This window comes from Juglans microcarpa x Juglans regia, chromosome 3D (assembly GCF_004785595.1).
Source record: "Juglans microcarpa x Juglans regia isolate MS1-56 chromosome 3D, Jm3101_v1.0, whole genome shotgun sequence".
Lineage (NCBI taxonomy): Eukaryota > Viridiplantae > Streptophyta > Magnoliopsida > Fagales > Juglandaceae > Juglans > Juglans microcarpa x Juglans regia.
The window spans coordinates 9231824-9247237 of NC_054598.1; the positions used below are offsets into that span (position 1 = coordinate 9231824).

Here is a 15414-nt window from a genome sequence, read left to right on the forward strand (position 1 = left end):
AAGAAAAAAAATATTATAAAGTGAATATAATTTTTTTAATATAATTTTTGTTTTAAAACTTGAAAAAGTAGTATTGTTTTTTATGTTTTGTTTTAGAGTTTGAGAAATTATATTGATTAAGTAATGATTAGATGAAAAAATTAAAAATTAAAAATTGAAAAATGTATTGTATTTGAGTGATGTTTAGGAATGAAATATATGAGAATACCTAAAAATACTTGAAAATGGTTTTGTTGTCAAATAGAACAAGGTAAGATCACCTCACCTAGGGGTGTAAATTTGAACCGGAAAACCAGACCGGACCAGTTCTTGTAACCGTAAAACCGGCTGGACCCGGTCCGGTCCCGATTCCGAGGTTTCAGGAACCGGAACTGGACCGGTTGAGAAAAAAAATTTAAAAATTAATATTTTATATATATATATAAGTTTTATACAAAATATTTTTTATATATAATTTATATATATAAGTGTTATATATAATATATATTTATATAATTATATAATTTTATATATATAAGTTTTATATATGATTTATAATTATATATGAAATAATTTCATATTATAATTTATAAATTATGACACAAAATGTTAATCTAAATATGAATATTTGTAATTTGTTTGATTATATGTTATTAATATAATTATATATAAGATAATATTATTATAATTTATAAAATAAAAATTTAATTTATCATATGCTTTAAACATAAAATATATATTTAAATTATTAATAACATTTTATTTATAACTATACTAATATATAACTAATACTGATATATTATATATAGCTAAATAATCACTATACTAAATAATTACATATAAATTAATGATATAGTATTACTAATTACTACTACTAAATTACTATATTAATATTATCACTAAAATAAATTACTATACTAATACTATCACTGTAATACTATCAATAATATAGTTATAATAAATTAAACTCATTATAACAATTGACAAATACTAATATAACAATTAACAAACTCACTATAGCTATAGTTATACTTATAGTCTAATATAGACTATAATTATATTATATAGCTATACTAATATATAGCTATACTAATGGTCTAATGTTAATATTATTATATAGTCTTAACTAATACTAATAGTCTAATATAGACTATGATTATACTTATACTAATATAGTTATACTAAATCATTATAACTAATATTAATAGTTTAATATTAATACTATTATATAGTCTAATAATCACTATAACTAAATCACTATAGTCTATAACTATGTATTAAATGGATTAAAAATATATATAAATTTTTCCAAACTATCAGAATTTTTTTTTTTAATGATCATTTGAAAAAATATAAAAAAAATGAAATAAACCATTACTAATACTTATAGGAAACGGCGTTGTTTCCTTTCCAAGTCTCTAGTTTATAACTTTACACATACGAAATTTGAATAAAATCATGACTCATAAACACTAAAGGCTCTCTTCCTCACTCTCGTCTACGCCTCTCTGCCTCTCTGAACCTCACTCTCGTCGTCGAATCTCACTTGTCGTTGACCTCACTCTCATTGTCGACCTCACTCTTGTCGAACCTCACTCTCGTCTCTGCCTCTCGTCGCTATCTCTTTGCCTTGCCTCTTAGCAGCAGCCCGCAGCCTGCTACGCACAAACCCTCAGCCTCACTTCACTCTCGTTGTCAAACCTCCCCTCACGGACTTATGGCCTCACCTCACTCTCATCGTCGAACCTCCCCTCACGTCTCTTTGCCTTCGATTCCTCATAGTAATGTTTCTCCATTTTTTTTTCATTTCACTTATTTAAGTTATTTGAAATTAATTTGAAACCTGATATGAATCATTAGGATTTTGTGATTGTGTCTGTGTTATTAGGATTTTATAATTGTGTTTGTGAAATTACTTTGAAATCTGGTAGATGGTGTTTGTGATTGTGTTTGAAACCTAATATGAATCATCAGGATTTTGTGATTGTGGTTGTGATTGTGTTTGTGTTATTAGGGTTTTGTGATTGTGACTGAAATTACCTGAAATTGCAATGTTAGACTGTTAGTGAAAGTATCTGGGAGACATGTACGTGAGCTGATTGATGAATTATGGCATATAGATTAGATGTGTGTTTGATTTGGGCCAACTTGACTAATGATCACATAGATCAGAGGTGTGTTAGGTGGTATTTGTTTTATTAGGATTTTTGTGATTGTGTTTGTGTAATTGTAATCTGTGTAATTTGTAATCTGTAATTGTAGTGCAGTAGACATTATTTTTATTAATCATAGCATATTTTTTGAATCATTTTTTTTTTTAAAAATTAACAGATAGATTTTTAATGACAAACTTACATTTAAAAAATCGGATCGGACCAGACCAGATTAGAAACCGGTAAAACTGGAGATACTGATTTAAGAGGATAACCGGTGCGTAATCGATTTTGAAAAATGCAAAACCGGTACATACCGGTTCAATCCTAAATTTTGTCTAAAACCAAATCGGATTGGATCGGACCGGTTACACCGACTCCTCACCTAGGCACAAGTCTAGGTGGAGTAGGGAGATTTGGATAGTGAGTTGAGATTAGATAAGAAGAAAGTTGAATAAAATATTGTTAGAATATTTTTTTTAGATTTTAAAATTTTGAATTATTTATTGTATTTTGCGTGAAAATTTAGAAAAGTTGTAATGATTATATGAGATGAGTTGAGAGTCTCTCTCAATCCAAACAATCCAGAAAAATTATACTCATCATCTTCACACCACATACTACTCATAATTTTTTATTTTTATTTTTTTCTCTTACTAAATATGTGGTGTATGTATGATGAGTAGAATAATTCAATTAGTTTAAGAAGAATAAAGTAAAAAAATTAAAATAAATATGATGTGTAGTATGTAAGGATGATGAGTAGCAAAGTTAAAAGGGTTTCTGACTCAATACCAACAAAAAATCAAAATGATTAAAATCATAAGTATGAGGAGTAATACATTTAAAATTAAAATATTGAGATCAATATATACAAAAACAAATGAAAATTATAATTTTTAGCTAATAATGGTATTGTTTGAAAGATTCATATGAATAGGATTAATGGGCATAACTAAATATTATATGGTCGATATATTATTATGAAGTTATGACAAGAAAGTTCTGCAAGATTCTTGTTCAATGGTTCATCACTTATTATTACTTCAAACAACAAAATAAATAAATGTTAGATTCACAAAGGGACTTTACAAAATAAAATGAAAGCAACGTGGTTAGATTTAATTAAAAAATAATAATTAAGAGAAGGTTTGGATTGAGAGTTGAGATAAAATGAGATAAAAATTGAAAGTTAAATAAAATATTATTTTTATTTTAAAATTTTAAAAATTAAATTAAAGTTAAATAAAATATTATTTTTATTTTAAAATTTTAAAAATTAAATTATTTATTATATTTTATATATAAAATTTAAAATATTAAAATGAGATGGGAGTCTTATATATAAACAACTCTTAAAACGGTCATAAATTTGATTTTTCTTTCTCGGATCATCTTTTGAGTCCCTTTCTAACGAACCATTGGACCGTGCTTTCAAGCGCTCATGTTTGAGAGTCTCGTTAATGAATATCCAGACGGCACGGATAATGGATTAGTCATAATATATATATATATATATATATATATATATATATATATATATATATACACACACTAGTAAAGGGCAAACACATGCATTGCACGTGTGCCCAATTGTAAAAATATAAAAAATATTTAAAAAAATAATATTTATGAAATCTAAAAATATGTAATAATAAAATAAAAGTTAATATATATAATTATAAAATGTAATAGTTTTGTTTATATTTTAAGATTCTCATTGATTATAAAAATAATCATATATATAATTTGTAGAATATTTATGATTATAACATAGGAATTTACACGAACATATTTATAATTATACAATGTTCTATTGTAGATAAAAAAGTAACTATTGAAACAAATGCGTTATCATCATAATTACAAATAAAAAGCAAGAGTTATCTCATAATTACATATGAATTTCTTATAGCTATACATTATAATAACTGGAAGTCTAGAAGAAAATTTTTGAAATGGCTATTCTGCTGTCCTAGGTATGTCATTGATAGATAATACGTTAAGTTTGTTTTGGCGCAGTTTTTCAAATTCATTCATAGATACACTCAAAACAATCATCCACTTTTTATCTTGAATCCTATTTGTAATATTCTCTATGTACGAATAATTTTATACAAATAATCATCCACATTGGCTACCGTTAACTAATTTAATTATATACAAATAATTTTATACAGATTATATTAAATGAATCAAATGACATAGTATATTTTAAAATAGAACAAATATATTAGAAGATATTAATATGATCACAAAAACAAATATTCATACAACAAAAATACAATGTGAACAGTTTATTTTGACTAAAGGTACATTTATATAAATTTTAAAAAAAAATTTGAATAACATTTGATTAAATGATGTAGAAGGGAACATACCAGAAAGTACAATGGAAATAGAAGAAATTGACAACAACCGCAACAAGGAACAGTAAAGTAAGAACCAAAGCAACAAACCTGTAAAAAAAATACATTAAAAAATATTAGATCTATATTAATAAAATATATATTTTTACGTTATGAAAGTTTGTAATTATATTAATAAAACTATTATTGTTAAACCCACAGTCATTTAAAACGCCAGCGTTGCAGACCATCATAAAAGACGCAAACTATTACACCCAATGGAGAAACGGCGCCGTTCCCATCAAGAGAGAAACCTAATTTTACACCCACTACTATAAATACATCATTATCCGCATGCGCCTCCATTTCGTCTACTCGACATTGAGCTTCCCGTCTTACCCTCTCTCTTTTTCCTTCTTTTTCTGAGCTTTCTTCTTCTCCTTCCCTCGTCTCTTCCATTTGCGTCCCATCTTTCTCTTACAAATCCTTTCTTGTTCTTGCCGCTCACTGCCTCTTCTCTCAACAGAGAAATAAAAAACAATAGCTCTATCTTTATTTGTGTTTTACGATATTTTACAAGTTTTTTTTTTCCAAATGTTACGAATCTGAAGCTTCATGTTTCAGATCTAAGTTTTTTTTTTTATTTTTTTCGTTCCTTCGGCTGATATCTGTTGGTTTGTTCTTATTGATCTGTGTTTTACTTTTTTCTCTGCTCACTTGTTTATTTCGCATAAATAATTTTTTGTGAACTCATATATGAGATTTTTTTTTCTCAAATTTTGTTTTTTGTTTTTTTTTGTTTTTAATTTTGGTTGCATGTTTATTTCTCCTCAAATGCATATAGATCTCTAGATCTTTTCTTTAGATCTTCTCTTGCTATTGTTTTTTTCCCTGGCAGGTATTTCTCTTCTCAATAGATATAAGAATTTATTGATTTCATTTCATTTTTTTTTTGCAATTTTGTTTTTTTTTTGGGTTGCAGTGGCGATTTGTTTCGTTGAAGGAACTTTTTATTTCGTATTCCTACATATCTGTAGATCTGTTCTGCTGCTTTGGAAATGTTAATATTTCCTTATTTTGTTTCCATATATTTTTTTTATATCGGTTTCTTTATTTCTTAGCATTTTCTATTCTGAACTCACACAGATCTGAGATTTTTTCTCAGATCTGAATTTTTGTTTCCTTTTTTTTTTTTCATTTTCTATCTTTTTTTTTTTTTTTTTTTTTACTATTATCATTTTTTTCTAAAAAATCTGAAAGTTTATTTCTCAGATCTTGAGGAAATGTTTTGCTATTTGTGCAATAATTTTTTTCTTTTTCTTGTTTGGAAATGTCTTTTCTTCTACCCTTTTTCTTAGTCGGTATGGATAACATTTGTTTGGATGTGATCTTAACACATTTATAATTTGTAGGTTTTGAAAAGTTTATTTCTTTTCGATCTATATTGTTCCTCTTTTTTGTTACTATGAGTTTCATTCTGAGTTTAACAAATCTGTAAATACACATATAACAAATCTTTTGATTTTTTTGATTTTTTATTTATTTGTCGAGTTGAAACTCTTTATTGGATTTGTTCCTTGTACAACCTTTAGGGATCACCATATGTAGTTTTATTCTTCTAGTTTCTAGGCTATAATTTTTTAACTTGCACGCATAGCAACTGTCTGATAAACGTTTCATGGTTTGTATTTTAGCATATATGTTTAGATGATAAGCTTATTTTACGGTTTGTATTTTATGTAGTTTGCAGCTTGTAACTTTTTAATTTAGAAGTTTGTGGTTTGGATTTTAACACATGTTTAGATGAGAACTTTATTTTAAAAGTTTTAAGTTTTATTGCACTAAATATTTGCTTTTATTTTTCACATGGCCTCTTTTGTTTATATCCTGAACTCATCGAATGTAGACATTTGTTGTACATCTCGTAAACTCTGACCAAGATATATTATTCTACAAACTTTGATCTTTTTCAAATATATTTTTTTAGAATCTATAATCTTGTTCTTATTTTTAGAATCTGGACTTATGTTGACATTAAAATCCAGATCCGAGAAGTCTAAACTCAGATTCCCTCTAATAATTTTCTTTTTTTATCTTTATAATTCTCAACAGATTTGTACTTGTAACTCTAAATCTGATTTCTAATGCAAATTTGTTGGGTAACACAGTTCTTTTTTTTTTTTAGTTTGTCTATCTTCTTATTTGATTTTTTTCCTTATTGGTGGAGCAGTTCTCCTTCTCCAATTTGTCTTTTCCAGAGGAGGTAAGAAATGTTTGCAGATGACATGTTTGTGATTTTGTTTATTTTTTTTTCTGTATGTGATTATTAAGCCTGAAAGTGTGGAGTTGTAAAATATCAAGCGTATTTGTGTAATTTGTGTAAGTCAGAATCTTATTTTACAGCTTTTAACGATGTGCATATATAGTTTTAATTTTTCAGTTTATAGTTTCTAATTTTTTAACTTGCATATGTAACAACCATTTGATATGTAGTTTGTAGTTTGCATTTTAGCACATTTGTTTATATCAAAATTTTATTTTGCACCTTTTATTTAGCTGATAAGAAAAGCCAAACAATTACATACAGTATTTTTTGAAAGTAAAAACTATATATCATATCTGTTCAGATGGTAATTTTGTTCTCAATTTAGTCTTCAGTTTGTGAACTTGTGTGTACCAACTATGTGATAAATGGTCTACAGTCTGGAATTTTTTTTCTAATTTACGTCAATAAACATGCCATAAGAGCAGATATGGTATATGGCATAATTGAAAGAAAAACAAACAGACCCATATAATTATACTTAAAAATAGAGGGAAAATTAACTGGAGAAGAAAAAGAATTACATACCTAGTTATTTTTGAAACTTCAAACGAGAAACTAATCTATCAACACTGAGCCACTGAAAGTTTGTACGATGTGAGTGAGAGGATTTTGATTTTAAAAGTGCTGAACTTAAGAGGAAATGGAGTAGAAAGTAAGAATGAGTTTTGCTTTTATATGAATCGAGAAGGGGTGAAACCGGCAGAATAAAAGGATAAGAACAAAAGTACAAATTATACAATTTTTACTATTTTGATAATACCATACTGCAAATGGTCGAAGCGGTGGTAGACGTGGAGAGGACGTGAAGGACTATCCAATTTCTACAAATCCGAGATTAACAAATGCCAAATGATCCAAGCGGTCACCGCTTTGTCAGGGATGCGAAAAAAGTATATCCAAAATTAAAAGAAAGTATATCCAGTAAATAAAGAAAACAGATTAAAAAATTAATTAGAGAAAAATAGTAAAACTTACGAGAAGTCTGTAAGAAGTGAAAAAGAAAATAAGATTAAAATATATTGTAAAACCGACACCACTTTACAGGGTTATTTAAAGAAAAGGTGATTTTACATAAAAGCCTATTTGGTGCAGACGGTTGTCAAAGGGGAGCCGAACTAAACAGTAATTTAATAAGAACAGCAGCACCAAAATTGACAAATAGGCTCCACTAATTCAAGGGCCCAATTGTAAAATATAAAAGTCAAAGAAGTCAAATGCCAAAGCAAGATAAAAATTAAAATACATCACTGCAGAATCCAAGGACGGATGTGGAAAATAGATAGAAAGCGAAGGACAAAAAAGGAAGAAACAAAACTAACATAGGACGGCAGACATCACTGAAATGAACTGAAATTCAGGGACAAAATTGGAAAAAATAATAGACGAAAAGCAGAGATGTAGGGGCGAAATGAACTGAAATGCAGGGGCAAATTCGAAAGAAATAATGGACGACAACTGCTTATTGACGCTTATTACATATAAGATATAAATATAAATATATCAAAATCAAACCACCACTTAGCTTGTCCTCTGTCCATCGTTTTGCGTTCCATTCTCGGGGAATCTCAATCAACAGGCAACCGCCCACCTCCTTCAAGACTCACGGCAAACAATAAGCGATGCCACAGAATCGCACGACGCCGTTTGTTACATCCTCTGCAATATCAATCAATGTCCTCTCTTTCATATTGGACCTAAGCAACAGTGAACCAAGGAGCTTTTTTTTTTTTCGTATACATAGACCAAAATGTTTATGCTCAACCCGGCCGGTCCTCCCCAGTCTGACATCTCCGGCGGGGTACTCAGGACATCTCTGGCTTTCTTCGGTGAAAGCAGCATAATCCTTATTCGGAGGACTCAGTTATTGGTATTCGATTCTCAGGTCAATAGGAACGGGCTAATCCGGGCAGTGATCAGCAGTGACGACAAGACTTTGGAGGCTGCTAGTACCCTGGAAAGCAAAGAGAGTAATGGGTCTTTGTTGACTTCGGGAGGAGGGATCGAAGTAAGGGCGATGGTGACTGTGAGGAAGAAAATGAAGGAGACGATCACAGAGAAAATAGAGGACCAGTGGGAGTTCTTTGTCAACGGATTTGGCCAGGGCATCGTCATTCAGCTTATAAGCGAAGAGCTTGACATCGGTCAGTGGTAAGAACAGTAATATTGACAATAAAAGAAGAATTAAGAACAAAAAAGATGATGATAAAACTACGCCTTGGAGTAGTCGAGGTATCCAATTTTTCACAAAGAAAATACAAATTGTTTCTGTAAAATTTTCCAGATGCCCAAATAAGTACCATTTTTCCTCTTCATATATTGGAAGATGATGAACTCATTTGGCAATAGCCAACTAAGGCCATGGGCCAATGCTAACCAAGATGAACTAAGCCCATAGGCCACTAAACAACTAAGTTTGAGGCCCATCAAGTCCGACCCAATCTTAGTTGAATTCATAACAAATTCTCCTCTTTAAAGAACCTTGTTCTCAAAGTTATGATATTGAAGCAATTCTGTGGTATGGGTTCCTCACATTCCCGCCTATGTTGTTATTCAAATTTGTGAAAGTCCAACATAAAGCATCTTTGACATCCTCCCTTGTGGGCTTGCCACCACATCAATTATAGACACGTATTCTAATAACTTGCCAATTGTCAAGGCAAGGGATGTAGTCTGGCCCAGTGGTTGCATTACAAAGTTTCCAATTGTAGCAGCTGAGGTCCATAGTTATTGAAGATTGTTGTGATTCCTTCTCATTCTCTGACTCTATTGCTTGGGTCGACCAAGCCCCATTTTGAGGGGTAGTATCATTCAAAAGTTCCGACCGAGCACCAGCATGCAGAAGCTCTGAACCTCGATCTTTTTCCTTGATTTCAATATTATTCTCAAAAGCATTATTTTCCAAATGCTTATCATGATTTTTATCAATCATATCCCTGATAGTCTCACTAAGTACTTTATCTTATTCCATCCTGACTCTCCACTATCTTCGGCTTCTTGTCACCCTTAACCCAATCTGATTCATTCTCATCCAGTCCCTCCTCTGACTCTGTCTGCTCACCGTCAAAGTTCTCTATTATAACCACTTTGTGCTGATTAATCTTGGGAATATTCCCAGACTCCATTTCAACTATGTGTTAATTATTTATGGTATTGCCATCTCCATTTGTAGAATCCTCTGGAAAAGAACCAGAACTGTCCTTCAATTGCCTATAACTATTTTCAGTCACCGTTGGATTTACGGCCTCCTGATAAATCAAATTCGAATTTTTAACTAGAACAATGGATGACATTAAAGTCTAAATCCCAACAAAACAAAATACAACAAACATCACGATAGGTATGGTTGAATAATTAATTGCAGTTAGGATTACACCAGCATCATTCACGAATTTTCTTAAGGTAAACAAAACCCCAATTTTTATAAGTCCCTTCCACGTTGCCCTCCCCGAACAAAAAATGCGCCTACACATTTTACCGAACATGTTGAGTGTAAAATTCGTACAACCATGCATCATTTTAGGTGATTTTAATTCTTTCTCTTGTTGATAGGGGTCGAGAAGTTCATCAACTTTTTGCTTTTTGCCTTATTTTCAACCTTTCCAGCTTTTGATGGTTGTCCTACTTCCTTGATTCTTTGGGGGAAGCTGCTATAGTCACTAAAGCTGGCTACAAAAACTTTTTATCGAATGACATGTCCTCTTGACTGGCATGTAACGTGATTTTAAAAAAAAAAGAAAAAAAAACAAAAGCAAAAATAAAATAGACCCAATTAATCGTACCTGCCATCGTCCCTCTCCTCTCACTCTCACTGCATTGCTAAAACTTACAGGTGCGACTCGCAGCTTTTTCCTTTATTTTCAGCACCAACCTCTGGTTCCAGTCCAAGTCCACCTTCCGCTAGCCTTGCTTTCCCCTTTTTTAGAGCGGTAGTTTTTCCTCTCAGTTTAGAGAAAAAGCAAACTCTAGAAACTTGAGGACCAAACATTTTCTAAATGCAAAGCAGCGCTTGTCCTCTCTGACTATTCGCGATAAATCTAGATCCTACAGAGTTAGCTATTTGCTGCATTAAACTCCAGCCAGGTCCTAGAGAGAACAAAAAATAAAAAATTGTAGAAGGTTTCTACCCATATATATATATATATGTATCAATATCAAAGGTTCAATTTGAAAGTTTGCAGTCTTGAATCCACGACCTCGTCATTTTATCTCTTACTATATATTATGTAATCTGTACGTCAAGGATGCCGAGAGGGAGATGAGATGGCTTGGGGAGATGGAGGCCACAGGCTGAGATGGGTTCGTGTGGTTCCAGGAGATGAGGGATTGTGTGGTTCAGGGAGATATGTGTGGTTCAGGGAGATTTTCAGGGAGAGAGGCTTTGTAGGTGGAGATGAGGGAGACAAGAGAGATGAGGGCTCATAGAGATGAGGGAGACAGAGAGAGATGAGGGCTCGTAGCTGGGGATGAGGGGGATGGGGGAGATGGGGGCTCGGAGGAAGAGTCTGGAGATGAGTTAGTTTCTTTTCTTTTCTTTTTTTTTTAAATCCACTTGGCAGCAACCAAGTCATTTGGTGGAGGTTTTCGGTAAAAAATGTCTGTGAACCTAGCATTTTCCTTCTTTGGGACAGTGAAGGTGCTGGTGGTGGTCATGCTCCAGATATCATTAAAGTATGTGGTGCAAAACATATCCTGCCATCATCTACGAACCCCACACGACCTTTTACTTTCAACACTATAGATGAGCATCTTGACATGCAGGTATGCAAAAATAATGGAAATATTGATACAATGTGCAGCCTGAATGTCCAGTTATCAATTGGGTTTGAATACATACAGATGGTTTGCCATCACCTCGATAAAGATATTCCAGAAGACGTTGCATTTGCTGAATCAAGGATAAGGGCCGAAACAATTGATGCAGAGGATATTTTGCATGATATGGGGGCAATTAGCATCATTGCTTCCGATGCACAAACTATGGGTCGCATTGGAGAGGTTAATAATTCCTTATCTTTTTACTCTTTTCATTCCCTCGCAACGGTTTTTATTGGAATAATTCTGTTAGTATTTGCAATGATGTTCAGAACTTGTCTGATAAAACAGTCAACCAAACATTAGAACATCGTGAGACCTGGTAGCTTAGTTGATACTGTGGATTTCAAGTTATTCTGATTGATAAGATACATTCACTATTTTTAAAGGTAACTAAGAAAAATCATCTTCCATTGTATGGAGACAGGCTCTGGGTGTTGCTGATACAGCCACTCAACATGATTCTGGCAAACGTACAACACAAATCCTACTGAGGATGTAGGACAGGGTCACCTAATGATAAAATGAAGTGCTTGTTGCCAAACTCTAATGTTGACAAGTTATGATCTTATATTAAATTTTTAACTTAACAATGAGATGTTAGCATTCTCTTGAGTGCACGCCAACATATGAATTCTGCATAACGTTTGTCCTGTCAATCTTCCCATAATTATTGTGGGTCATTTGTCTTGTTTATCCAGATGTTTATATATGACAACATTAATAGTCTTCGTATCTGAAGAGGTCTTGCAAAATCTTTTGTTACCAGGTGATTAGCAGAACTTGGCAAACTGCCCACAAGATGAAGTTACAAAGAGGGTCGATTGACCCTAGTGGACCAGACAATGACAATCTTCGTATCAAGCGTTACATTGCTAAATACACAATAAATCCTGCCATAGCTAATGGGCTTTTTGAATATGTTGGCTCAGTTGAGGTATGCTAGTTCTAACATCTAAGAGCTCAATAAAATGCGGGCCAAATAAAAGTATATGTATCACATTTATCTTGTTCACTCATTCACTTGGATTCAGTCTCGTTCGGTTTTTGATTAGTTCATCAGTGGTTGGTTGGTCCCCCACTAAATGTATCCAATATAGGAAGCCAATCCATTCACAGTAAGTTGATACCAATACCCTAATCACAAAATATGGATATAGTTGACTGCGGTCAGTAATTCTGTCAAATCGTGACATTGCAGTTGACTTGAAGATGGGATCCAGTGGGTTCTGGATGATCTATCAAAAGTTCTAACATTGTTCTTATATTAATATGAAGTGTATCAATTTTTCCCCTTTTCTTAGTAACATTTGTTTCTCCAGATGGGAAAGTTGGCCGATCTTGTTCTTTGGAAGCCATCCTTCTTTAGTGCAAAACCAGAAATGATAGTAAAAGGTGGTGTAGTTGCGTGGGCTAATATGGGCGATCCAAACGCAAGCATTCCCACACCTGAACCGGTGAAGTTTCTTTTGACTTCTATATTCTGGAGAATGTTATACTGGAGAATGTTATACGACAGATTGATGAGCATGGTTTATCCACATCGAGCAATTGTTTTGAATTTATGATATTACAAAATGTTGACTACATCAATGGAAATTACATCCCACAGTTTGAAATCGTCTCATTGTTGGGTTGGAACATTGACCTGCAACTTGATAATAAATCTGACTTGGAGGTGCCGGTTGTGCCCAACTTTGATGCATGAACTAATTAAACACAAGTTATACATGAAAAAAAAAAAAAAAAAAACTTAAGACATAAGTGAACCTACTTAGAGAACTTCCAACCATTAAAAGGTCTCAAATACTTTTGGATGGTTAGAAAAATTGCATTCGATGTGTGTGTGGGGGGGGGGGGGGGGGGGGGGGCTCAAAAGAAAGTTATAGATTGTATGAAGAAAAATCTTGTCAGATTCTGACAATAATCTCAGTGGTTCTGCTGAGATTAGTACAGAGAATTCAAGATAAATGGCATCAAGCTCCTTTCTTACTGTAATAACGTTTTCAGGTAATGATGAGGCCCATGTTTGGAGCATTTGGCAAGGTTGGAAGTGCTCACTCCATTACTTTTGTCAGCAAGGCATGAATCTCTACTTTGCCCTCTCCCCTCTCTCTCTCTTTTTTCCCTCTCTTTCTTTCTTGTAAGTAAGTTTACCCTTTTTATTTTTTAACTCTCCTTTTTATTTTTTACCTTTGCCAAGCTTCTCTCCTACCCTACTCCACCTGAACTACTCCTCGCTCTTCCCTTGACTTTTAATTTTAATTCTTGTCCTTTTTATTTTGTAACTCTCCTTTTTTTTTCCGCGTAACAAATCAATGAATACAAAATCTCTCCTTGAATGGGCTTACGTGGATAACCACGGTCCACAAATGATTTTGGTTTTAAATATTTTGCTAAAACTAACGTAAAAACTTGGAAGGAAATTAAAAAATGTCCCGAACTCCTAACGGCTAGCCTGTTTCGGGATTTAATAAGATCCCAATATAAAATAGTATGTAAGAGCGTTTTCTAACTTTTAACTTCAATCCTTTACCTATTCTATAATTAAAGAACCAAAAAGACAAAAAAAAAAAAAAAAAAAAGGGTTATCGCAACACCATCATTCGATGCGTTGCAGGCGGGAGAAGGCTCCCCCCAAATCCCAAACCCCCCATAGGAGGTACCTATGCATGCCGAAAGAGGGGAAGAGGATATATTTTCACGGTGGGCCATGCAGAGGGGCAATCTCCCTCTCCCCTGTGCCGCCCAGGCCCCACCCTACAGACTACAAGGGATGGCCTTTCCCTTTTGTGCAAAGTCTATATAAGTGGGGATAACTATCACTCTACGTGCCCCTCGCATGCCACAACAAGTGCAAGCGAATATAACTATTGCTTGTGTGAGATCAAATACATTAAATTCTTCAATCCAATACATCTTCGGCAATCACTCCTCCTAAAACATCAATGAAGATGATGAGCTTGAGGATGATAAGTTTTGTGATGGATGTATGCAATTAATCTTGCCTCCATTGTACAGTTGTGAGCCATGCAACTCTTTTCTGCGCCGTACCTGCACTAATCTACCCTCAAGAAGCGATAACCTTCTTCACAAAGACCCACTCATCCTCCTCCCGCAGGCACTTCCCCAAGTGGCCGGCCTATTTTGATGTAATGCTTGTTACCATCTCCAACATGGCTTCTGCTACAGTGCGGTACATACATGTGAGTACAATGTTAAAGTTCTATGTTCTTCACTTTCGGAAATCCTTACCAATAACGGTCACGAACACTCCCTCTTCCTTGCTTTAAATAGTCACGGAACAGGCAATGCTTGTTATAATCCCGACCGTGGCCTTCCCTTGTTTGTATGCACTGAATGCAAATTCGACTTGCGTGTTAGATGCGCAACTCTTCCACGTATACTACTTAGGCAGGGATATGATGTCCATCCCAGAAGTTTAGGCAAAGACAGATAAATAGAGAGCGTATGTGACGCCCCGACTCTCACGTACAAAAAAAATACAGAAATCGTGACGTCGGAATGATGACAATATGGTCATGCATCTCAACGAAAGTGCCAAGCGTGTGTGTACATGCAACAGTGTACAATAAACAACGCAGCGGATAGATATAAATAAGTCAACTAAGTACCAGAATTTTAAATACAAATATTCAAAACAAAGCATTTTTAAAAAGTTATACAGTCATCCAAAATAAAATATATATAAGTCTCAAACCAAATACGAGTGATCTCAATCACTCATCGGGCGGAGCCGAATCCTCAGGCTCACCCTCATCTTCCTCTGCATCAA

At 33.2% G+C, this 15414-nt stretch overlaps 1 protein-coding gene and 1 long non-coding RNA gene across 2 annotated transcripts; one reads left to right on the forward strand and one right to left on the reverse strand.

The window, feature by feature from the left end:
* Positions 1-4363: 4363 nt before the first annotated feature.
* LOC121254868 lies at positions 4364-7702 on the reverse strand. Its single transcript, XR_005938734.1, has 2 exons — positions 7332-7702; positions 4364-4591 (listed from the first exon to the last, which is right to left on the reverse strand). It is a non-coding gene; the product is annotated as an uncharacterized LOC121254868 (long non-coding RNA).
* Positions 7703-8553: 851 nt separating this feature from the next.
* On the forward strand, positions 8554-13767 carry LOC121255005 (urease-like). The gene is made up of 6 exons (XM_041155303.1): positions 8554-8954; positions 11324-11564; positions 11643-11801; positions 12388-12555; positions 12941-13075; positions 13629-13767. Exons 1-6 carry the CDS (start codon positions 8554-8556, stop codon positions 13704-13706), a joined length of 1182 nt encoding a protein of 393 aa, XP_041011237.1. The 3' UTR covers positions 13707-13767.
* The last annotated feature ends 1647 nt before the right edge of the window (positions 13768-15414 follow it).